This window comes from Bombus vosnesenskii, unplaced genomic scaffold (genome assembly GCF_011952255.1).
Source record: "Bombus vosnesenskii isolate JDL3184/JDL3185 unplaced genomic scaffold, Bvos_JDL3184-5_v1.1 scf7180000014621, whole genome shotgun sequence".
In the NCBI taxonomy this organism is placed as follows: Eukaryota; Metazoa; Arthropoda; class Insecta; order Hymenoptera; family Apidae; genus Bombus; species Bombus vosnesenskii.
Genome location: NW_022883555.1, coordinates 539,387 through 564,274, shown reverse-complemented (window position 1 = coordinate 564,274; position 24,888 = coordinate 539,387). Strand labels below are relative to the sequence as shown.

Here is a 24,888-nt window from a genome sequence, read left to right as displayed (position 1 = left end):
ATAGTACCGGTATTAAAATATTGATTTTCTTTTAACAAATACGCATTTATTCATTGAATGAAACATTCGTGTAACAAAGATTGGTATTAAAGAAACCTGCATTTAGTAAGTGAGAAAGTATGTTTTTTGAAGTATCTTATCAATACATCAGTAGATAAAAAATTTAATCGTAAGTAAAATGTAGAAACAGAAACTGTGCAATTCCATTTCCTTCCTTATCGACTCACGATGCATATACAAATTATGAAATATTGATAAGTAAGGATTTTTTTACTGAGATGATGCATGGATCACATACGTATTGGCATGCAAGATAGCAGCTTGTTACTAAATAGTTAAAATAGCATTATGACACGCAAAACCGATGTTGATTTTGTATAGAATTACATTCGTAACATTGCATGAATAGAATACTATGTTTATTAGCATCCTGGCAAAAATAAGTGGAAAACACTTCTCTAAATGAACAAACAATATATTGCAATATTGCAACAGTGCACTATTAAAGTTGACTATTTCGCAATACTTTGATATTCTACACTTAAACATTTTACAATACCAAACGCACTGATACAGAATTTCGTCAAATTTACCATATTAAAGTGATAGAGTAAACAAAACGAGAAACATTGATCTAAAGATATTTTTCAAACAATCATACCTTTCTTTTTGTTGCATTTGCTTCAGCATGATATCCGCAAGTGGATCAGCTGGTGGCCTTTCCCCGAGGAGTCTTTGTCTATCTAAATCACCCTGCATTTGTGCAAACGCGTGTTCACCGATGTTAACGGATGTTTCTAATTGCGCAGATAGTTCTATACTTTCATCGCCTATAATGAACAGAAGATTTCAATAAATAACTGCACTAATATACACATTTTTAATATCGATTTATATTATTACCGTGTAAAGCATGTTGAGGATTGTCGATGATTCTAATTTGTCGATCAGGAAGTAAAGGTTCACCATCCATCCCACCTATATCGTTTGGTAACTGCCAACACGCATTATCTTGCTCTGCTAAATTTCTTGGGAAATAAAGAGGAAGAAGAACTTCGTATATTCCAAGATCACATGGTTCCAACACAAATATAATACATGTTACAGAATCACCATATTGCTCCAGAAATCTCCTTATTGTTCCTATTACAATGGATTTATATTCATTAAACTTAGAAATTTATATTAATTTACATAATTCATACTTACTAAGTGCAATATGTGCTCCCGCATCAGGAGGATAATTTCTTCGTACAGTATTAATTACTGGTAGCGCAATCGTGCGTAAACCAAGCTCTCGTGCCTTTTGTAAAACATTTCTACAAGAAAAGTTAATTATTTTATTTTATGCTATTAACTAGTAACTATTTTATGCTATTTATCTATGTATCATAAATACATTTGCTTTAGATGGATAAAATATACCTATAGCAGCAGTGCAACGTATTTTGAGCTGCTGTTTGGTACTTCACGTTGTATACTGGTCCTACAGTATGAATAATAAAACGTGCAGGTAACCCATGGGCTTGTGTTACTCTTACCTCACCTGTTTTGCATTCTGTAAACATAGTCATTCATATTGTATGCTTACAAGCAATCTAATTATTTTTTACTTTACAAACTATGTACCTTTGATTTCATTAAATATTTCCATCTTAAGCGCCGAACCAGCCCGAGCAAATATTCTTTGGCACATAGGGCTGTTATCATCCATTGTTTCATTGGTAGAATTCACCACTGCATCTACTTGTAACACAGAAATATCTCCAGCCCTGAAATACAATATTGTTTATAATCTTTCAGAGACAAATTAAATTTATTCTTCATACTGATTACAACTTTACCATAGTGCAAGTTTGTTGTTAAGTGCTGGTTGACAAGGAAAAGGACTGATAGTATGATGCGTAGGTTCTCCAATGGAACTGGAGTAATCAGTAAACCGGTGCTGGACAGGGAAGTCGGACCATTTTTTCAATGCGCCCGTCTCCACCATATCTGGGGCAAGACCCAAGGGTTCCATGAGCCTCATTCAGCTGAAACAAACAAATTTATCATTAAAATCAACGAATCGCCTCCATTGATCTTAGTCTAACCTCATTCTTCTGTCAACTAAAGCTAAAAATAATCCGATGTAAATTCCTCATGTGTTGTTTTTCAAGACATTTACGAATCCCTCCATCTCTTATTCTACCATTCTTCCACATCATTCATTCACGAATATCGAATTCTCTTTGTTATACTCTTCAGCAAAATGTCACGCTGACGACTAAAGAGCATGCGCAGTATGGCGCTCGAGTTGACGCGAAATTCAAATCGCATCGAACGCCACGTGTTCTATCGTTCAATGAAATAAGACACAAAATAAGATACCGACACACATCGGGGGAAATAACAAAATTAGATCACACGGGGAAATTGTATAGATATATACGCAGGAATACAATATAGGAGAAGACTTTATCGAATTTAATAGGGTCATAAAACGCTATAGGGAAGCAAGGTCGGGAAAGTTACCCCAAGCCGAAGATGAAATAGTTGCTGACGCGCGGACCATCTCCGATATCGTGGAAACCTAAAAATAAACAGTGCTATCGATGAAAATCTGGGGCACACCCCGGGCTAACGGGAGCAGCGGGCGTCCAAGGACGTAACCCCGATCGGGAGTTTCGAAAAACAACTTAATTCGTGGAGGACCCGTGTCGTCCTGTGCGCATGCAATCACGTGCTGCGCGTTAAAGTCCGTCTGTGTGAGATCTCCCTCCACGGAAACGATGAAACGTGCGTCCGTGTTGGACACAGAATGTAGGCTTCCCTAATGGCAAGGAGACAGAGGCTGGCGCCGTCTGTCCTGCTGCGGAACTTATATCCCGACAACCCCATAAAGAACAGGATCATCGACCTCTTTGCGTTACTAGGTCCCTGCTATCCTTTTTAACCGTTTCACAACCATGGACGAGATATCTCACGACACAATATTGTTTGTACGATACCACGGGCGACATAGTAGAAGTTATTAAACCTCTACTAAACAGAACAAAATAGAACATACCAAACAAGATTTTACAATAAATGTCGATACATCAGAGATAAACACTAACAATACAATACAATACAAGAACAATAATCCTAAAAATTTCAATTACAACGTCGTGTAATTACATATATGTACCTTTTAGTTATTAATTTATGGTGGAATTCCTGTTTGCTTTCAAGATAATTAAATAGAAAAATTACAAAGGTACTATTTCAGACTAAAACAGAAGAAGATGATATACGTGTAATTAGATTGGAAAGAGTTTAAAACTATTAAACTGTGACAATTATTTACTTTCATTCGAAACATTTTTATCACATTAGTATCAGTGATCTAGTCTGGGTTATATACTAGATCTTAATCATAGCCCTTGACAAATATAATTGTATTTTGTAAAATTATAGTGCCTTTTTCTTATTTTATAAATCAACTATCTCTCCACCCATTGTAAATGTCAGAAACGAATATTTCTAATAGCAAGCAAAAACTTATTCCATTTATTTTATCATTTAACGACTAATTTATTCAACCACCTCAGATGACTCCAAACGCTAGAGATGAGCAAAAGTGAGAATTACGTTGATTAACCTAATCTATTATATTCTCAAAAATTTCAATTTAGAGCAAAAATTAGTTAATAACAATTAGAACAGAACCTTTGAATTCTAATATTTTTGAAGAAAGCACAGTGGGAAAGAAAAAGTAACTTTTTATAAGAGACAGTTTCTAGCGTACATCAATGTAGTTCGTTTTCTAGGTATAACATATTGCTAAATGTTGGAAACAGGGAGGATCTGAAATGCGTATTCAGAATGCGTCATTCGCGAAGATCCACTTCCCATCGATCGGACCCTACTCTTCTTCCATCAAATTCCTGAAAACTCCTCTCTATCGCGCAAGAAACTCTAGATATTATTTGCATAAAACCATTTGTCAATTTGTTTTAGAGAAACTATCAATGAAAATGGAGACGGTGTAGGAAGAGGAAAATGGAACTATGAAAACGTGACATTCCATCCATAATTTTTGCTAGTTCGTGTCAACAGAGACGCGAGAAACCGTAAATCGTTCGCCGGTAGAAAATTCTTATCAGTGGAACATTCGAGTGTAGCTGAAGTAACATTGCACAATGGAATAAATTAGCATTTTTATGGCAGCGCCGTGTACGAACAGTTAAAACCTTGACGAATGTAGAGCAAGATGCTTCATCGATCGTATAAATGAATTCTGATGTTTACCCTGCAAAGTTCTTGGTACGAGTGCGCGCGTTAAGAACACATCCGGTATAATCGATTTTAAAGGGAAACATTGTCTGCCAAGATCGAACTAAAGCTACGTGGGGGGTCATGGCCACGTATTCTAGATATTCGTTGGCGATAACGTGCAATTTCAATATTTCTTCTCATAAGAAAATTAACCTATGTAACTCTACGTTGAACTTCATTGAATATTCTTTTTCATCAATGTTGATACGATCATTGAATTTTTGATTTCTAATATTGTTCTTGTTTCGATTAACAATAAGAGCTAATAATATGTGAAGAAAAGCTCTAGCATAAAATTAAAACTTTTTAATCGCCTAGAAGATATGAAAATAAATCCAAATTATAAAGTTTCTACGACTATAGCGTTGAACACGTACCAGTTGAGAACAATCACAAGAAACATAAGAAATTGTGCTGATAAAAAAAATCTTCTTTTTAATAAATACCGACGTTTATCCCAGTAGTTTCGTTACTTTATTACTCCCATTATTGTTTCACGATCGCCGGTTGCACTTACCAAGAGCGAGAACTTTGAAACGCATACGGCCCCGAAATAGCACCTGTATAATAGACGAGTGTTGTGACGTTCTATTTTGTCTAAAGTTTTTAATTAAATTTAATCTCGCTGGGGCGAGCGAAAGGTTAATCACGTCAACGTGCAGCATCTTTAATTAAATCAAACTATCAAACATGCTGTGCACGTATCGTACATACATTGGATCTCAAAACCTAAGTCGGTTCGCAGATACAAGAAATTCTATTGCAATTCGAAAATAGTTGGAAACAATTTTCAGAATGATAGAAACGCAGAGGTGCGGTAGTGACGCTTTTGAAAGATCACTTCAACCTCGACTTACCACGAAAGGGTTAATGTTTCAATCTATTCCAAGCACAAAGGCAAACGCCGACGAGCTAATCGACCGTAAAGGGCCCTCCACTTTTACCACCATCATCCTTGAACATGCATTCGAAATCGAGCCTCATACTCCACCTCCAAAGAACTCTTTCCACCTTATCTCCCGTCCTTATTCCCAACAAACTTCCAGCCCATCAATCATTCAAAGGAAACTTCCAAGATAAGTGAAGAGAAAGGAAGAAGACAGCTCGAGATTTCATTTGCTTTCCAGTCGTATATACTACATGCAACTGTCGCGAAGTTTTCGTATGCTTCAATTTCTTTTTTCCACAATTTCCAGCTCGATATCGAGCGATCGAACTTTGAAATGTGTCGTGTGCTCGGCTGTCTAGAAGAGTTCCCGTTTCTCCGAGGGAAAACTTCCTTTTGTCCCTTCTTTCCCCTCGGGGACCACTAGTTCTACGGTTTCGACTATCCTGGAGAGAAGATAAAGATATCTTCTGCTATGACCTAGATTAAACGATTACCAATAAAGGCCTTTTTCCTTTTCTACCTTTCAAAAGCTCACCTATGACGTTTCGTATGATCTTTATTGCCCCCTTATAATTGCAATTTCACGATGCAAGTGGTTGTTAGTAGCTTGCGTGACTGTGCTTTTTACGGCTAAGCTCGATACGTTTGCTGCTGCTTAACGCCGCCGGAAATCTCGATTCTGTGATATTTGGCTTAAGTCGAGATCTTGTCACGTTTCTTCCTTAATCTTCGTGATTACGATAATCTGTGTATTTCGTTAATTGTCTTCTTATCGATATTTAATTGGAGATTAATCGTCGTTAAAGAAGATCTAATTTTTATTTCATTATTATAACCTATGCTGTCTGGTAAAAAATCTTCAGAAATAAATATTCAGCGTTTGTAGTATATTTTTAATTGTAACTTTAAGAAACAAAAATTTTGTGTTCCAAGATTTTCAATTGTTAAAAATCTTGGCAAACAAGTACGCATCTTCAGATAAGATAATTATATTGGATTAACCTTTATAACGTAGTGATCTAGAAATAGAACCGCCAACTAATCTCAGATTTATTAACATGTGTGGCAATGGGTCTCCACATAAAGGTTAATCTGTATATCTATAATAATCTTTCTATTTTATTAACGATCATCTTATAAATCACTGAGTTTAATATGCATTTCACTCAATCGCGACAAATCTAATCTATGAACATTTGTTGGAAATATGCTACGGTTAGTCGTGTGTTTAATTAGAGTAAGATATCGTGTCAGATTGGAAATAACATAGATTTCCTGCGTCCACGCAAGACAAGCACTGAACAAGTTGTTCTTCGATTTAATAATTTTATTTTTCCGGGGTGAGTTTCCATTGCACGTGAAACGGGGTAAAACGAATCCACTGTTTCGAATAATTCCGGAAAAATTAATTAACCTCGAAGCTAGATTTTCCTCTCGGTCTTAACTGCATCAGCTCAAACGAGTTACTGGAAATTGCCACTACTCAACGAGGCACCCAGGACAGTATACCTGTCGAAGAATCGATCGGAAACAATAAACGCAAATTGAGTTCGAAGAACACTCAAACCATACTTTCCACCTCAAATACTCTCGATTTTCTCCATTCTATAATTGTGTTCATTTTAAGCGAACTACTCTACAGAATCTATTAAAAAAATTCTCTTCTGAAGCACGGTTTGATTTAGTTTTTCAAGTATCGATCGAATAATTTGTCTAATGAATTAAATCATCGCGCGAACTGCGACGCAATTCATTTTTTCAAAAACATGGGTCTTTTCATATTAAATTTATTAGAATAACTAAATCACAATTTCTCATAGAAATTTTATCCCTTTTTTTTTTTTTTTTTTGTAAAATGTATGAGACACTTTTTCTTTGTTTTCATCTCTTTGATGCAAGTTTTATACTTTAATCATCGGTACAGGACGCGTCTATCGTGCAGGCAAATATTGTTAGATACTTTACTAAATATACAGTATATTCCGGAGAAGTTTGTTTAAATTTCAATACAATATTATATAAAAGTAAACGAAGAAATTAATCTTTAAACAAATACACGAATAAGACAGTAATCTCATTAAAAGTTCCTAGGAATACTGAGAAATGTAATTTGAAACTGTAAAATCCGGTAGAAAATATTATAAACAAACGTTCCTTTCTGATAAAAATACTTGCATCAAAGAATCTCGACTATGCAAGGATCGGCCTGATTAAATTCATCGGATTAACGCTATCCAACTCATTGAAAACAAGTTTTCATTTCCTCAAAATCCAAATACGAGCGCGATCGAATTTAATTAAATTTAACGAACTGATACCATTAATACCGTGGCTTTTATCTATTTCTCGATTGGGTACGTCTGCCTCGAACGAACTCTGCGTTGTATCAATCCCTCGCTCTATTTTGCTAAAACGTGGTTTTCTTCGATCGAAAATATGGAAAAATAAATTCAACCGGACGAATTAACGTTCGAAGTTGTGCTGACTGTTCCCGTGCCGCTGGGCTATCACGATTACGCTGGGTCGTAATTGGCCCTGTTTCCCAGCGAGTCAAAAGGGAAACCAACCACGAAAGCCACCCCAAGGCTCGAACGAGAGAGTGTACGACTTTCATTCGCCGCGTGTCGCCAGGGCCGTGCTTTCAGACGAGCTTTGTTTCCCATCCGCCGTCGCCCACCCGGAGACCCACAGCCGCCTTTCTATTAAACAACAAACGACCTAACACACACGGCTCACCGGTCAATCGATGTTCCACATTCGAAGCAAGGTGAACATTTGCGAGCTACTTCGTGTCTCGCTTCTCACCCCGCGGGGCTTCTCGTTCAAAATGCCTCGCCAACCAGAGAGGAAACCGAATGCATCCCTCCAGCAGCCCCAGGCCAAACAGACTGATAATTCTGCGTCAGAATATATCGATGCCATTCTTGCAAAGGAATTTTGGTAGTTAGTGCCGAAATAGAAAGAATTTTTCGAAATTATTGAGATGGTAAAAGTTTGAATGGCGGTGATAATAAGGTTCAATGGTAACTTAAATGTCTAAGGTAAGAAATGGTGATGTTTAAGTTTGCCTTAAGTTGAATAAATAAAACTGTATCTATTGAAATAATGATTGAAGTTCGATGTTAATTCGAGCACTCAAGGTATGTAGAGCACGGTGAAGTTTGGATTAAAAGGTTAAGCTTGATACGAGAATTATACTGATCAAAATCGAACGCTACGTTGTAATTCAGCTATTTATCAACGCTGGTGTTAGTCATAGTCACTTAAATAAAATTACTTTTAGTAAAATAAGGCTTTAAAAGTAGGCCTCCAATAGCAATTTTGCCAGAAAGTGTTTAATCTCGGAACCTAGAGACTATTAAATAAATTGTAAAACATGAAAGATTCTTTGACTTTGTAAAAAGTGTTCTACGATATAATTTTATATGCTAGAAACGTGAAGTGTCATATTTTCTCTGCTTAAAGAATTTATTAATTGTGGTATCGTGCGCCAAAATTTAATCGCACCTCTAAATCAGCAAGCGAATAAACATGAGCATCGAAACGCCGGGATAACGAGAAATCGCGAATGCATGTTTATCCCAATTCCATCCGGCACGATATGCATACTCGTTCCCATTAATATTCCCCGATGAACGTGCGCTCAACAAATCTGCCCGTGCCTCCACCTATACAGATTTACATACGTAAACACGCGGTTTTCATCGTCGAAACAAATTCCTTGAATAACATAATTGCTCCTGGCTATATGCCTAAGCACGTAAATGTTTTATTCCTACGAAGAATCATAATCTTTTGATTTTTTATTATTCTTTGGTTTTACGCTATTTGCTTTCTCACTACGTGACTATGATTGTGCATGAGGGTGTAGATGAAATCATTTATTCATGATGCTAAAGAGAATTTTTATTCAAATATTTTATTCGGGGTAATACACGTTACACATCAAAATTGCGAATCGTTGGAAAAATTATAAAACAAATATTTTTTAACTCTGATTTTTCGAATTTATATATCTCACGTTTTATATTTTCCTCAAATTAAAAAAAGAGAACTATTTAATATTTTGAAAGATACCATTTGACTAGAAATAGCCCAAAAAAGCGGCGTTTGAAAGGTAATTTGCTAAATCAACTGATTGGAGAGTCGATAAAAGGAATTACAAAGAATGCCTTGACTAAATAATTTATGCTGCTGAATATCATTGGAGATGTCGTCAACTATTAATAAACCACGTCGACTAACGATATTACGAAGAATCCAAAGAATAACGAATGTATCATTAATAACCCATAATGAAATACGTAGATAACGAAAACACTGATGTTCCCTATTAAACCGTGTGTATCTCCTTTACAATTAATCCAATTTAACTACAATACTAACACAAAGAATTTCAAATAACACAGATAGATAGATTAAAAATTCCTGTTACTTATAATCACGAAACAATTTACCATCACTGTGGCGAGTCATTGAAGTCGTTCGAGGTAATTCATTATGACGAGGTATAAAAATACCCACGAGCTCGATAAACGTTAGATAAAGAAAAAGAATAAGAGACTCATGGGTAATTTCCATAATTAGAGTACAATGAATTACGTATAAGGAATATTTTTTCTACATATTTTCACAATTTTATAGATTCACATATTTTCGATATTTTGCCCTGGGAGCCGCGATGCATCGAAATATATATCACCATAACATTTAATCCTTGCAATATTATACTATGTTTGCCCAATTTTCCTCTGACGATGTTATCAACGCTAATAACGCTGTTATTTATTTGTTAGTGCATAAAATCTATTTTATTTCAAATTCATGCTGAAAAATTTATTAAAACAAATTTATTAATTTAATAAAACATGGGTCACCGATGACTACCGTAGCATTCGACGTGTTAACGACTTAACAAAACGAAGAAAGAATAGCACGATCGAATGCGTAGTCGTAACAGGCTACGATTAAACGTGACAGCACGGTGACCCATTGGTTACTCGCGAAGGGGGTGATGGAATGTGTTAACTGTGGCAGACGAATGCACCGAAGAAGCCTTTTCGATATTACGCCGTTCTGTAACGCGGGGCTTCCAAACAAATCCTTTATGACCGCCTGTTCCCGCCGATGAAGCTGAAAACAGCTGGCTCGGAAAAAAAATATCAAGGGAAAAGAGGATCTCCAGATTCCGCTCCACTCGACCCATTAATTGCGTTATGGAGAATTGGCTGAAGTAATATCGCCAAGTTCTCTAGTTGATCCAATGGATCGAGGAAAGTGTATATCGAAATATGAAATTTAACAGGCCTGTTGAAAGTTTCTACATAAAGTATGAAGTTTGTTGTGTCTTTGAAAGAAACAATGGATTTTTCCAAGTATCGTTGTATAGTGTATTGTTGTATTGGCATGAATAGTTATATTATCAGAATTAATTTACTGAGATGGTTGTTGTGGACTGTGAAATTTATAATGCAGATCGTAATTACATAAGGTAATTAACCCCTTGAGATATACATTGTCGATAAGTATTCGTGAATGTATGAAATTCTCTCATGAATAATAAAACTTAAGGCTCAACGGTTGCATATATTATTCTTCTCGGAGAAGTGAGAAATAATTATTCTTTTTTGATCTTCATTAATTTGTTCCTTGAGAAGTTAAGTAATCAAGTGAATCTAAAATACAATGATTACGAAAAATATTTGAACATACTCTTATTTTTCAGTGAACCGTCTTTTCGTCCGGTTCTACGTTTTTTGACCTAATTAATCTTCCACAAGCTCTCCAAGTTTTCAATTAATTAATTAATATATAAATACTGTAACGAATAAAATGGTGTACAGGTACTTTTTGCAGCTGTTGTATAGCGAATATTTAATAAACAAGATAGAAATATATGTATTAAAAAGCGTATACGTGTACGTTAAACAGGTGGAAGAGGCTAGCCATAAATATAATTATTAATTTCAGTCTAAAGTTACTTCGAAAAAATTTCACATATAAAATTCATAATTTTCAAGAAATTTTCCGCTATATTGGAAGTGAGGATCCCGTTACTGGACAATCCTTGATTAACAAAAAGATTATAAGATCTTAGTATCCCTAGTTGTTTGCTCTAATTTCAAATCGATACGAATTTTAATGCTGACGTATTTTAATCTTGCTTTTCATTTCTAATGAATCAACATTCGCGTGCTAATGAATATTAATCTTTTCCCAATGTACCTAGATCTGTTAGCACCTTTATATTCTTTTTAATCCAATTGAACTTTCGACCGTTCGCGGGGAGAAGCGATCTTGAAGAAGCGCGCCAACGGAAATCGTAAATTCCCGTTACGATTCGAATAATCGACGCCACGAATCGATCGATCCCCTATTTCGATTAAGATAATAGGGGTGGTTGACTGAATATAACGCTGATATTAACAGGTTAATATATATTTTCAACAATCCAACAACTTCAAGATGTGATACATTGGTGCGTATATGGAATACTAAACTACGAATGAATACGGCCTGAGACTCGTTTCGTGTTGGCGACTGTGATGATGTATCTTCTGTCGATTGACTGTCTTCGACTTGGCGATTCTGCTGACTTGACTTCTGACTCCTTCTGTTCCACGAACTGTGTTTTAACTGTTACTGATGAGCTTTGACTGTTACTCGAATGTTACTGTTTGTGACAAGTCTAGAGATCAAGTATAGAGATGAAGTCTAGAGCACAAGTGACTGCTCTGTAATTGTGAGAACAAATGTAGTTCGTTTTTGTGTGATTACGGAGGAAAGCTCGGAGTGGCTGTCTTTGTTGTATGAAGAAAGCGGTTTCGTTGCTTATACTTTTCGTTAGGAAAGTGAGGGTAACGATCTGCGATGCCCATTGGTTATGGCCAACGTTAGGAATGAAGATAGGAGGAAGAAGCCTCCTACCAACGTGGCTCATGGGTGACATTGTTTATGGGAAAAACCTGCTTTTCCGTTAGACAATCTCCGTAATCTGTAAGAACGTGCCACAAACCTAAGGACTGTTCTAAGGACCAGCCATAAACCGAAAATACTTGCAGGATTAAAGGTTTCTGGAAGTTGATAAGATTCCATCCATTCCGTCCATTTTAGTTTCTCTCTTGACAGAAGTATCAAATTTCGTATTGAGATTGTTTTTCTCTAAATTGTAAGATACCAAAAGCGAGCCTACATCGTCGTTCTTTTGTCGTGGCATATATATCCAATATTACGTACATCTTGAACGAAAATCGAGACGTGTTGGCGTGTTCTTTCGCGAGCCAAAGCAAAGAGCTCTTGACACAGTCCTCTCGCGCGTCTTTTGTCGACAGTGGAACGCCTTATCTGTTCAGCGTCTTAGATTGTTAGACGCGATTCCAATGAATTTGCGATTGATAATTCGATATAACACAGAAACGAGGATATTATAGCTTCCACGATATATAAAGCTAAAGATCGGTGAAAAAGTCGAGCGAAGTTTGTACGATACTCACACGTACATTCTGGGAACATATGAAAGGGTGAATAGGCAGATAGCTGAGAAGATGGAGATTCCAAGTTACAGCGTGAAAAAGACTACAGGAAATACGGTATATACTATCGAATGTGTATAGTTCACGTATATCGTGTTGTATTTTCACATCGGTAACTTTCTAGTTCAATATCGCGGCATACTTGAAGCTGCTGCTGCTCTCCCATTTTTGATATATACCTTTAAGGGAATACTAGAAATTTTTAGAATATTCCAGGAATCTTTAGATTTCTATTTAGATAGGTCGTTTTTATTTCAGGGAATCTCGCAGTTTTCTTATTGTGTTTCTTTCTATGGACATTCTTTCTCATGTATTTATGTTTGTCATTTTTAATTATATTTCGCATTGCGTTGTTTTCTTTCTGTAGTTGGAATTTTATCTTGGCGTTTTCGCTTCAGTTTTCCTTATTGCCCGAACCCATCTTTGTTTGGTCTCATTGACTTATTTTTCTCATTGTTGGTATTTCTTATTTTAGTGTTCGAGTCGACTATTCTTTAATAAAATAAGTACATTCAACAGGAAAGTTCTTGTTAGCTGTAAGTACTAGACTCTGTGTATGCAATATGCACTAGTCTAGTGTAACTGATGTAATATCCCGTGTTTCTAATATTAACAAAATAATTAATAAACTAACAAATGAATCATGATGAATGATAAATCACTCAGACATCAAAGTCAACAGAATCTATCTCTGGAACGTAGCAATCTATGAACACGTTGCACTATGAACATGTTGACCCAATTAATTATCGAAACGACGTTCTAGTTCGTGCTAACACGTTTCACGAGCTACCAGCAGCTCGCCAAAGTCGGTACAAGCAAAACAGAAATTCTGCAGTTCGAATTTGAATAAGACAAATTCAACGACAGACTGAAATATCAGAAATTCAATCCACGCACCATTTTCCTCTAATGAAACATTTCATAGTAACTTTTATTTGAAACTTCTCCTAAAACACTTTTCACAACACAACTTGTTTGCACCTTACAAGTCTCGTAGATTTTGAAAGCTCCTTTAACTTTAATCTCACTGTTCGACTAATTTCATAAAATAAGATTGACTGAATTTGGAAAGAAAACAAGTTCACCTTCTCTTTAAGAAATACTTGCGCCGTTCGATTTCACCTTTACGGACGATGGAAATTTCCCAAAACTAGTCAAAAGGTGACAAGCGGCGATATCGACGTCGACTTATCTGACGAGAGGAGCGACGGTACGCGACGGTTAACGATCGTTGATCGCTTGATTCCATGTCGTTTGCACCGCGATAAAAGGAGAGATCACCGTTTTCTTCGTCACGTTTCACCGATACGTGGACGAGGGAAAGAAGGTGTAGTACTCGTGGTTTTATTGGCCCCAACGGGGAAATTGTTCTCGACGAATGGAGCCCGGCTTTCCAGGTCACCGTTTTCCATGCCGTGGAATAAGCAGTCGTGGAATTTGCATAGAGAAAAAATCCCGTGGGACAGCTTCATCCAGCAGTGGCATTAATCGTCGGTGAAATTAACAGTTACGAGAGAAACCGAGGGCGAGAGAAAACACCGTTTTTAATTGATCCTCTGGCTAAGATACGTCGATCGAAAGAGAAATTGCGGGGAAACGAATCGTCGCAGATAAAAATATCCCTCCAATTTTTTCCCTTTCTTTCTTCTTGTTCTTTTTTCGATGGTAATTAACGCGCTTGCACGAAAAGGTCGACGATTGTAAACGAATTATCACGGTTACGTTCGCGTGGGTAAGCGCGTGGGATCTACTACGTTTCGTTTCACGTAATTCGTGAAATCGAAAAGACCTGCGGACATTCGATGGTATACACATTTTTGGAAAATTACACTAACGCTGCAAGTATCAAAGAGTTTCCTGGTTTTTAATATTTTAATAATATCTCTTATAATAATAATATACAATGATATCTCATTGGTGGAAAAGATCCAGATGTTACACTTCTTTATCGAATGTCATAGTTTTCAATGGTCATACAGGTTTAAAATCGATGGAGTGGATGCTATTCCACGATTTTTGTATCTATAACAAATCAATTGTTTTATCTACAAGGTTTTCCATTGATGATATAAAATTATAATTTGGTTTAAAATCGATGAAAGTGAACTTTATTCCACGTAATTAGCATTAGTTCGATAATTTTTAGTGTATAAACTTAAAAAGGCCTTATGATCGTGAAGATCTTGCTGACACATGATACTTCAAAGAAAAAAAAAAGTTCTTCAAATTGTGTCGCTTTTGTAACAAAATTACGATATCTTCTGTAAAATAACCATGTTTCCAACGATTCTAAAATAATCGTGTCGTCTCGAATAATGGTACAATCGATCAGAAAATTCGCCCGGAGCAATTCGAGCAGCGATCCGAGCAACGATCATGCTGCGACAAATCGCTGGTGAGTCAGTGAGCAACACAGAACGAGGATCTGGTCTCGAGATTGCGCTAGCAGTTGCCAGATCGATTATTGATCAAATATTAGCTAATTCCATGGCGTTATCAGTGTGCAAACGATGTGTCGACGAATGGTTTCTAGCATCGATAACATTCTTTCTAAGCCATCATCCAACATCTCGATGATTTCTCCAGCCCTGTTTGTTGGTTGTTCGACAGAGTCACGCGAAGATATGAAGGATCCTGCTAATTTTTCTTAGATTATTTCTTGTGTAAACTTTCGCTTGACACGCAATCGAAATGCTGTTTCAACTGCAAATGATTCGAGAATGAATATCGTGCGATGACGAGTCTATCAGAAATCAATTAGGTAAACTGGATTAGTGACAAATTTCTTGATTTTGGTGAAAGGTATAAGTAACACGAGAATTATTTAACCAGTTAAAACGACTAACATCAGACTTTTTATCTTTGTAATAAATTGACATTACGATCGAGTAAAAGATCGAATCATCAAACGACTCTCATAATTTGTGCTTGAAATCACACTTGCAATTAATTTGATAGAAGATTAAGATTGTTTATATAGAAGAGTAATTTCGAGAAGTCTAAAACTGGCACACAATGAACACATAGCGTCAATTTCCCAGTACGATCAATTCTATCACGTGTTAGAATATTGTATAACACGATCTTTTGAAGCGATTATCTTCTCGTAATAGGACCGAGCGCTAACGAACGCAAACAAATTTTTATTAGTAAAATAGTCGAGCGAAAGATGAAAGGAATATGAATATTTCAATACAAATATTACAAATTATATTCGAACGATAAATGTAACAGCAAATATCCTTCTTTTTGCATTAATTTGCTTGACCATCACTTACGGATGACAATATATAATAATATACAGTGTTTCATACAAGTAGGCCAGACCAAAGCTTCAAAATAATACAAGATAAAAAAGAAAAGTTTCATGTTGTAAGACGGCAACGAATAGCGTACCACCTGTGATTCGTGCGTTTGTTTTCAAAGTGGAGACGTTTCGAATATCTGAAAGTCGCCCCTCTCTTTTTAAATCGAACTACACTCAAAATAATTAAAGGACCGCTACCACGAAGAACTCTATTACAGCAATAGGGCAAATAGGAATTCTCTAGAATCCACAGATTGGCCAGAATTTATTGATTCGCTATTCATATGACACTGTGGCAAACAGATTGCTGGTATTTATACATTCATGGGAAATTTGAAGATGTAGAAATGCACAGAACGCATATAATATGCAAAACTATATGAAATATCCAAAGTAGAATACCTCTTGTAATTTTTAATAATTCCTTCTTTCAGTTGCATTAAAAAATACAAATTTATATTTTCAAAAATACAAGAATACGCGATATAAAATAAGCGATAAAAATTGACTTTAATATAATAATTCAAAAAACGTACACACGCAAAGAATGGATGTAAAAATCAAAGTGGTGCGGAGAACAATTTTATAATTATTTTCAGCAGCATAGATAATTTACTTTTCTATTTTTTATATCCTTTCGTATATATGAAATATTATCTATCTATTATTTTCAAATGTTATAAATACTTCTAAAACATTTCGGTGCTCAAAATACGTGGGAAAAGCGGTAAAAATATTTGCATCGTTTAATTCTGATAAATAATCTTGTTGGAAATCGGTCGGACAACAATTTTGAGCCAGGTAAACGAATCCATGGAATAAATGCGTATAATACTTAGGAATGTATTGGTTTCTCCTCGTCTTGTGAGCAACTGGGATTTTCAAAGTGGAGCCGTATCGCGCGAAGTGTAGAGAATATAATAGGATTACACGCGGGATTCAGATAAAACTTTTGATAAGATTATACCATCGAACGATACTTTGCACGGTGCACATTTTCGAACTCGTTTTGTCGCGACACAGTTATTTACTAATCTTTTTAAAATATTTTCTTACGACAGAGTGCTACTTTGAACTGATAAGAATACAATTAAAATAAATTAGAATTATCGCGAACTGACCACGAGTCATTTGTGTATTCTTGTTAATCTTGGAATTAGTCTAAGAAAATTGCAATTTTTTTCATTCACTATTTGTACATTTATTTATTTTCTTTTAATTATTTTAATACAAAGTCTCGAAGTTATTGTAAAATAGTTATTGCAAGAAATGTTTACAGTTATTGTAAAAATATCATGATATTCTTATTAACTATCATGCCCTAATTTTATATAAAATCTATACAGCTCTCGGTATGCAGTATCATAAAAGGTCTGAAGTTATTATCAATGATTAGTAGCATTATAAAAATTATCGTACCATTTTTCACTCATGAATGTTCTGTTTTCGTGTTCCCTTAATCTTTGAAGAAGCCTAAAACAATCGCTGCTATCCACTCGCAACTGTCCCATTTTGATAATTTATACCTTGCGATCTAAAATTACAAAAAAATTATAGTTTTCTTCGGACAGATTTATCTTCCAGTTCATAACTCACGCTTTACGACTCGTTGCTATGAAAAATTACAATTCCAACTCATAATTTATCCTTTTGCGATTCCAATCGCACAAAAGGATTACAATTATTTCCCATTCATCATTGTCTTCTCACTTCGTCATTTATATTTTACGATTCGATGCTGTAACGCCTGAGAAAGGTACAAATTTTCCGAAACGAAAACCGACCGCGACACAATTGCGGAATATTCGGTAACATTGATAATTAAGTGTCGATAGAGCTTACAGCTCGAACGAACGAATATTGTCGAGGAACGCGAAACGAGCCATCGTGTTCGATTCAGTTCCTTCGCGATCCACCGCAGAGACTGCGACTCGAAGCTATTTAACGTCGTCGTAAATTATTTTCGACCTTTCGTTGGGACGTACCAATCGTCGAGATGCTATATAAGAATAATGGTTCTCGCGCGTGACGCAATCGTTTGAATATTCTCGATTATGTCCTTTAATGCAGCCAGACGGTCCAATTTGCATGGTCTCCTTTCCTCGTAAAGGAGCCAGCAAAGTGCTGTGCTAAAAATTCCCAGAATTCGCTACTTTTTACTATCCATTCGTAGCAAGCGACGAAACGAGTACAATTGATGAAAGAGATTCAATGATGTCGTAAAATCGATTAGTAGTTGAAGCTGATACGCTTGAAGGGTTGAAATAAGTAATTTAACTCCCTTGACAGCGACGAAACAAAGAATGAAGAATTCAAATTTGGGGAATAACTATTTCTGTATTTAAGATTTCTTTCGTTTCTGGCATCAATCGAAAAAAACATGTATTTTTAACTTTTTATCGGGAATGAATGTTAATAATCCCAATAATAATCGATAACGAAGTTAGACGTAATAAAATTTCTAATAGAAAGGTATATTGTCTGTGGGTGGAAACAATGAAATGTCAGTAGCAGCGAGAACGTCAATTGCCAAAATTTACTGAAAATTGTTCATGGAAGATTTGTGGTAACGAAGGATTTGTGCAATGTAATATTCAAAGAGCCTTGTGTATGACGTGTATGAGCCTAGATACGTACAGATACATCGATAGATGTTGCCACACAATGTTTCAGTTTACGAACTCACTATATCGGTTCTATCAATACCAAGGGAATGAATGGTATAGTACGTCGAATACTATTATACACATAGCACGAATATTTCACAAAATCTTCGCTATCTGTGTCAAAATTACTCACAGCAGTTTGGAGCATTGAAATTTCGCACCAGTTCAAATTGGAAAATTTCTAAAAGAATTTTATTCACGTGCAAATAGGATAGACAAAAACAACGTTGTGTCGATGTTTCCACTCGGAATAACCATATACATATATATATAAAACGTACTAGAATGTTTCGAGGACAGTTTTTAATCGCGAGGAGAAGCGAGGCGACGATGAAGCGTCTTCGTGGAGTATCGCCTTTCGAACCGATATATCTGCACGTGTGTGTTACGTATAAAATGCAATGTTTAGACACATCGCCTTCTCAAAAATATTCCAATCGCCATCGAATATCGAATATGTTGAAATTCTTTTCCTTGAATGTTATCTTTCCGTATTCAAATTTCTTGAAAATATAATTGTTGCATAAAACTTGCAATTTTAATGTGTAGTATTAGCTTGTCAAGTTCAGATCTCAAAATAATCACATTTTATAATATATGTGCACTAAGCTAACATCACTTTATCACTGGACTGCGAATAATTATGCACATACATATTTTTATTACCGCAACTAGAGAATATTTTACTTTGCGTATATTTTATATTTTTGCATATTACACGCATTCATTTACGTTATTCATTTCCAGAATTAAGTGACGAAACATCGTGCTATAATCGTTATAACATTTAATGGATAAAACAAATTTCTGCCTCCATTCCTTCAGTTGTCTTCGTAAAATAATTAATTTACATAAACATTCATTTATCTCTGTATCTAAACAAAGCCAAAGTTTTATCTCATTTCTTGCGCTGTACGTAAGATGTACACATCTTCTTAAGATTGGCGATCGAAACGAGCGTGCAACGACAATGACTACACGTGACGTAAGTATTCGATATCCGTGCACACGGGTCATTGAAAATGCCGTTACCGCGACGTTACGTCACTGCTGGAACTCCTAGTTGTACAGATTTCTAGTACATTCAATGGCTCATGAAAATATTTCGACACTCACCACAGAAAATTTTTATACATGTACATATAGCCTTTATTGTATGTGTTACGTAGAACATTTTGAAATTTCATTAGTACTGCAACAAGGCACGATTGCCATAATTGGTTAAATTTGAAACGAAACTAAAACTCTATACTAAAAATGCAAGATATTTATTGTAAAAATGTATTTATTAAAAAATTAGTATAGAGCATGAATAACAATTTTGGACGTACAATACATGTTACAGATGATCTTACTGAATATTGATGCTTATTAATACAATAGATAATCTACTGTCTAAACACTTTAATGATCTCTGCGAATTATATGCTTGCATTAAATATTTTGTAGTTACTACGTACATTTTCAGATTTCTTTCATACTTTATCAACGTAACCATGATAGTCTAGTCTCATTACAGTGTTAATTATATTTCAAAACGTCTCGTGTAACACATGTAATGTATATTCGTAAAAAGTTTGTACTAGTGTTGAAATACTTTCGCGAGTTAGCGTACGTTTGGAACGCAAAATCGAGCGGAAAGAACCGCGTAACGACGCGTTCTTCTCGTTAATTCGCGCGACTCTCCTTGGGAAAAGATTCAGGAATTACCGTCTGGTATTTCTTGCCAATAACAACTTCTGATTCCCGTGCAAACAACCAGCTACACGAACGACTGAATAAGATTTATTGTTTCGAATTTAGAATATGTTGGTCATAATAAGGAAAGGAGCAAAAAAAAAAAAAAAAATAAAAAAAGCAAGACGCGTTCTCGTGAATCTTAGTCGTGAACGACATCCAACGAGCTAATTAACAAATGATTCATTCCTGGTTGCGCGACAGTCAAGAGAAAACAATATAATTGAGACATATATGTGCGTCAATATTATACTTCGCGTTTCTTGAGTTTATTTGTTCTGAACATCGTTGACGCGTTCTTTGCAACTTGGATTGTCAATGATTCACGATCAAAATATGGACGGTTACGTAAATTTATATTTTATACGAATAGAATTAAGAAAATATAATTTAATTAGAGATTTGTTTCCTCCACTAAATATTATAGCGAGTATTAAAGTTTCAATGTGTCATATATTTTTGCAGCTTTAAATTTTCCATAAATGCACAAACATCTGCAGTCTACTTATCGCTTATTTTGAAATCTAATGGAATCTCAATTATTTACATTTCAATACTTCAATACATTTTTAATAGCTTCGTAATTAGGTCACGTTAATTTACATATTTCCTTTCGCAAGATTGTAGCAAAAATAGAAAATTCACAAAAATCGACTTATACATTTCTCTATGGTCTTTCATTCAATGATTATTTCAACAAAAATTCCATAAAATTTCGTCCGTAGTTAAAGTTTCATCGATTAAATGATTCGAACATATTCCTAGGAAACTGTATAACAAATTTCTTAAAAAAGGATAATACATGACACCTGTATCTTTGATATCATCACGTATATCTTTCTTAAAACTTATTTTATTACTTTTAAATATTTATAAACATCTGTGTCTGGTTTTGAAATGATAATTTTTCTGCTCTTTGCTCTTTACATGTTGCTACGCAGCATTGCTCGAGAAACTGTAGAAAAACGTATTGCAATCGTGAGAAGGTAGACGTGCAGAACTGTGTTTATCTCGCCACGAAACCTGTGAACTATTCAACGCGTGTACGACATGAATCAGCCAGAGGAAATGTAGGAATCGTTTTGTTTTATTAGATTAGCGGTACAGTGAACTGCGTCGCAGTAACACAATGAAACACTGTTCCTTTCCACAGAACACGTGTTTAACGATACCAAACTTTTGGCGCAAGTTTCTGTATTTCAATAATACGCGGGTAATTCGAAGTATTTTAGAGGAATGTAAGCATATTGAGCTTCAGATCTTAGCGCAAAGGCTCACGTTTTATAAGTTATTTATCCAATTTTGATACCTCACTATCTGAATTGCATAACATTCTTCTTTTTTTAAATAAAAATATATTGTATTTATCATAGCACTTACGTACTAATTATTTAGATGCAAGTATATTAAATTTTGTAAATTTTTATACGCCTGTAAAAATTCGACGCTATGAAAATGAAATAAGAAATCTATTAAAAAATCCTGCATTAAAAGATAATGATACGTGCAAACATTTGTTAGAAAATTAACGATACTAGACATTTTTTTTCTGGAACGCAGAAGAATAATTGATATAATTGCTGCAGTTTAATGTAATCATGAGAAACAAACGTCAGCACTATCGCTTTTAGTTGTTAAATGGATGATTAACGTAATGGTATATTGTTCAACTACAATCTATTTCGCCATAAGAAATTTCAAAAGAGGAAGTCATCGTCATTGGATTCTTACGAATTTAAATTCTTAACATCCTATTATACTTAAATACTTCTTTTCTCTGCAGTATCTTCTTAGTATAAAACTTCAAAAGCTGAGGTTCACAACTAGCAAGGTTTCAGCGAAAAATATTATCTCAGGCATGAGGAAAGTTACATGGACCAGTTGGCGTGAAAAATTCACACGTAGAGTCGCTCGAGTTTTGAACAATTTTCCATTCTGAGAACGAACGGGTTGCGCGGCACCGGTCACCTGAAAAATTCAGGCGTCGAGCTTCCCCTATGTATCATGTGCGAATCCGTATGAAAAACGCGGGAGTAATGCACAGAAAGTGGCATCGTGACGCCAAACGAAAATATCTGAAGAAAGATCTACGAAATTCGATTTACTTGCTAATAAGATAGTTGCAACATGGGAACGGCTGCGGTGTAAAATTTGTATCAAAGAAAGTAAAACGAGATATGTAGAATTGGGCCGAATAACATGTAAAAGTGGGCACGTGATTCCTCGTGAAAAAATACGAAAAAAATATAGAATGACATTTTTTCATTTTCGGCTTAGTTTTCGAAATAATCCAATTTAAATGTTTATCAAGTATACTTGAACATGGCTGATTCCAGATTGAACAGGAATAAATAATCGATAAGAGAGCTATACGCGTGCAAATATGTCTAAAATGTAGAATAAAATCATTGCGATAATTCTAATATATAATATATAATTCTAATCATATCTTAGTAGAACAATAACCGACGATGAATTTTATAAACCACAATCACATTGTCTTATCTATATTATCTTTATTGTCGTTCGCTCGAGTCGATTTCCGGAATTCTAAATTTAAATTTCTCCCAGAGGTAACAACGAAATTCCAATAAAAAGGATCGGCGTTTTGAGAAAATCGAAAAATTTGAATAAATTACTGCAGAAAGTTTGGAAGCATATGCATATCAGCGTAAACTGGGAGAAAGAAACTTTTTTAAAGCGGAGAATTTCTGACAAAAATCGATTTTGGAACGTACCTGGTATTCATCTAACTCCGCGTTAACTTTTCCATTAATATTACTCTGTGTTTAAATGGAAAGTCCTTGTAAATTAAAAGTAGATTTAGAAATATAATAGCGGTAATAAATAGGTGCAAGCCTAAGTTTCAAGAGATTGTAGAAAGTGTTCTCGGCTTCCTACATAGATACGGTGTGAAACACATTGCATCATTTATGTAGAATGCAGTGAAGTATAAGTAGATAAATCCGATCATTATCAAACAATTCATACGTTACAGGTTACAGTCTATTAATATTTAGTACATGAGATAAATCTTCACTTCGGTTCCATCTCTTTAATTAATCAGCTCCACGTGTATTATGTTTCTAGAATCCAATTAAGTTTTTGTAAGTAGATATGGCTGATCATGATCAGACATTCCATACGCTACAACTTACTAATATTAAGTACATGAGACAGATCTCTATTTCGGGTCCATTTTTGTGGTTAATTGGTTACATTTATAAAAATATGAATTTACTAAAACATTGTTGGTATATTTGCATAAATATTTTTCATTTATCAAATATTTGCAATGTTTGTAATTTTTTACATATATATAATATATATATAGTTTATATATATATATATATATACATATAAAACCAGATGTATGTCAAATTTTTTTTTTTTATTTAATATTTCACATTCACAATTTGTCCAATTTGGACATTTGGTAGAATTTTTTAGCTGTTTGATTATCATGTGGGTAGCTACCCCCAGTGGGGTACCATCTTCGTGTTTGTTAGGTTATATCTTTTATGAGATCTGCTGGGTGTTTCCTTTTTAGTCTTATTTCTATGCTTGATGTGTTGACCGTTTCCGCTGCCAGCCGGTTCGGGTGCGTTGCTATTCTTTCTCTGTACTTTCTTGCGAATCTGCTAATCTCCTCCTTGACCGTTGGTATTCCAAGGTCTTTCCGTAAGTCCTCGTTTCTAACGTACCATGGGGCGTTTACTATTGTTCTAAGAATTTTAGCTTGGATTGTCTCTATTTTACTTATATGGCTCATTGCTGCTGTTCCCCATAGTGGTATTCCGTACGTCCAGATTGGTTTTATGATCGTTTTGTATATTTTTAATTTGTTTTCTATGCTTAGTTTGGATTTTCGACTTGTTAACCAATACATTTGTCTCCTTGCTGTCTGTATTTTGTCTATTGTTGATTTAATACGCTGTTTCCATGTGAATCGTGTATCTAAGTGGAGTCCTAGGTATTTGACTTGCCTTGTTTGTATTATGTGCGTGCCGTTCAGTATAATGTTTGGTGGTATCTGTTTTCGCAGTGTGAATGTAATGTGGTTGCATTTAATTTGTTTAACTTGACGGGGTTTGCTTTAATTTGTTTAACTTGAAGCCACTTTTCTATTTTTGTGATATGTTGTATCTCAAATTTGACCACTACAATCATGACCCTCGTATCTCATTACAGTGCCAATGAAATTCCGAAGTGTTTTATACGACACGTACAACATACAACATAGACGTACGAGTTTTCTATGATAAACACTCAGATACTTTCGTGAACCAATGTATATGAAACCTTTATTGATAAACAAATTTTTCTTATAAATTTAAACATCCATGTTTAAACTACAATTTCTCCTTTGCACTTCCCAATAAGGTTATCGTAAATCCTACACATTCTCGACTTGAACCGAGGCAATGGCGATCACGATCACGAAGAAAGTACGAT

At 35.1% G+C, this 24,888-nt stretch overlaps 1 protein-coding gene across 3 annotated transcripts in view; it reads right to left on the bottom strand.

Annotated features, from left to right (window-relative positions):
- LOC117240345 (protein GDAP2 homolog) overlaps nt 1-24,888 on the bottom strand; it is a 69,679-nt gene that overhangs the window by 29,204 nt on the left and 15,587 nt on the right. Inside the window, exons 1-7 of one of the 3 annotated variants that reach the window (XM_033506351.1) lie at nt 17,450-17,930; nt 1,845-2,033; nt 1,630-1,772; nt 1,426-1,558; nt 1,210-1,319; nt 904-1,143; nt 662-830 (exon numbers count right to left, since the gene is read on the bottom strand). In XM_033506351.1, coding sequence (XP_033362242.1) covers nt 662-830; nt 904-1,143; nt 1,210-1,319; nt 1,426-1,558; nt 1,630-1,772; nt 1,845-2,029 — 980 coding nt within the window. In that variant the 5' untranslated portion in view covers nt 2,030-2,033; nt 17,450-17,930. Of the gene's footprint in view, nt 1-661; nt 831-903; nt 1,144-1,209; nt 1,320-1,425; nt 1,559-1,629; nt 1,773-1,844; nt 2,034-2,093; nt 2,151-17,449; nt 17,931-24,888 lie in introns of those variants that run through there. The other 2 variants (XM_033506350.1, XM_033506349.1) reach the window with 2 other exon arrangements.